The 1,369-nt window shown below is 39.3% G+C and overlaps 1 protein-coding gene across 1 annotated transcript; it reads right to left on the bottom strand.

The window, feature by feature from the left end:
- LOC101714835 (olfactory receptor 4Q3) lies at positions 1-993 on the bottom strand. Its single transcript, XM_004865009.3, has one exon. The coding sequence runs from the start codon at positions 949-951 to the stop codon at positions 1-3; it is 951 nt and encodes a 316-aa protein (XP_004865066.1). The 5' UTR covers positions 952-993.
- Positions 994-1,369: the final 376 nt, after the last annotated feature.

Here is a 1,369-nt window from a genome sequence, read left to right as displayed (position 1 = left end):
TCACCCTTTAACAAAGCAACAGAATGCACACAATTTTTTTTTTCTCAGCTTCTTCATAGCTGTCTTCATATCAGTATTTCTGAGTGTGTAGATGAGAGGGTTCAACATAGGTGTGATCACTGTGTAAAACACAGAGAATACTTTATCCACAGAGAAGCTGCAGAAAGGTCTTAGGTAAATAAATACACATGGCACAAATATTAGGCTGACCACTGTTAAGTGGGAAGCACAGGTAGAGAGTGCCTTACTCTGGCCCTGACAAAGGCGAGTTCTCAGGGTGATCAAGATGACCATGTAGGAGAATAGCAAGACCAAGAAGCAAATAAGAGACAGCAGACCACTGTTAGAGACCATCAGGACCTCTACTACATAGGTATCCATGCAGGCTAGTTTGATGACCTGTGGGACATCACAGTAAAAATTGTCCAGTTCATTGGGGCCACAGAAAGGCAGCTGGATGACCAACATGGCCTGTGTGATAGAGTGGATGAAGCCCCCACACCAACAGGCAAGCACCAGCAGAAGACATAGCCTGTGGTTCATGACTGTCAGGTAGTGCAAAGGATCACATATGGCAACATACCTATCGTAGGCCATCACTGTCAGCAAAAACATCTCACTAGCTCCCAGAAAGTGGAGAAAGTATATCTGGGCCAAGCATCCTGAAAAAGAAATGGTCTTGCCCTGGTGTAGGAAACCTCCCAATGCCTTGGGCACAGTAACACAGCTCAGGCACAGGTCAATGAAGGAGAGATGGCCCAAGAAATAGTACATGGGAGACTGCAGCAGATGAACATCAACTCTCACTGTCACCACTATCAAGAGATTTCCAAGGATGATAGCAACATAAAAGAAGAAAAATATGAAGAAGAGAAATAGCTGTAGTTCCCAGGAGGATGATAGACCCAGAAGAACAAATTCTGTCACCTCAGAGTCATTTTCTTTTTTCATCAAGTCAAGAATACCAAATGACCTAGAAAAAGAATAATTGAATATTAATAATAGAGATTTAAATGAAAGGGTAAAATGAGGAAATATTTCTTATTTATCTTTGTATACACACCACAATACCTTTTGCATAGCTAAACTTCAAAAATTTATCAAGTTGAGCAACAAACAGTGTAAACAATGAACTGCTATGTTGTACAAAGGTAAGTACTATAAATGTATACATGACTAGAGAGATATATGTTTAGACACTTAATTCACAAAAAAGATTTTAAAAAAGCTTGTGTTTTCTGTATTATTATTCATTGTTACTATGCCAGATCACAGAAATTAAGAAGTTAGTAGAAATTGAGTTAAAAAATGCAATATTTACCTTTAGAGTTTACTGAAGCATCCACTTCAGGATAAGTAGGACAGTGGC

The sequence above is a fragment of the Heterocephalus glaber genome, unplaced genomic scaffold, assembly GCF_053883595.1.
Source record: "Heterocephalus glaber isolate CG9 unplaced genomic scaffold, H.glaber_assembly_v1.0 deba00001662, whole genome shotgun sequence".
Classification (NCBI taxonomy): Eukaryota; Metazoa; Chordata; class Mammalia; order Rodentia; family Bathyergidae; genus Heterocephalus; species Heterocephalus glaber.
The sequence above is the reverse complement of the archived record's forward strand: the minus strand, read 5'-3'. Positions and strand labels throughout refer to the sequence as shown.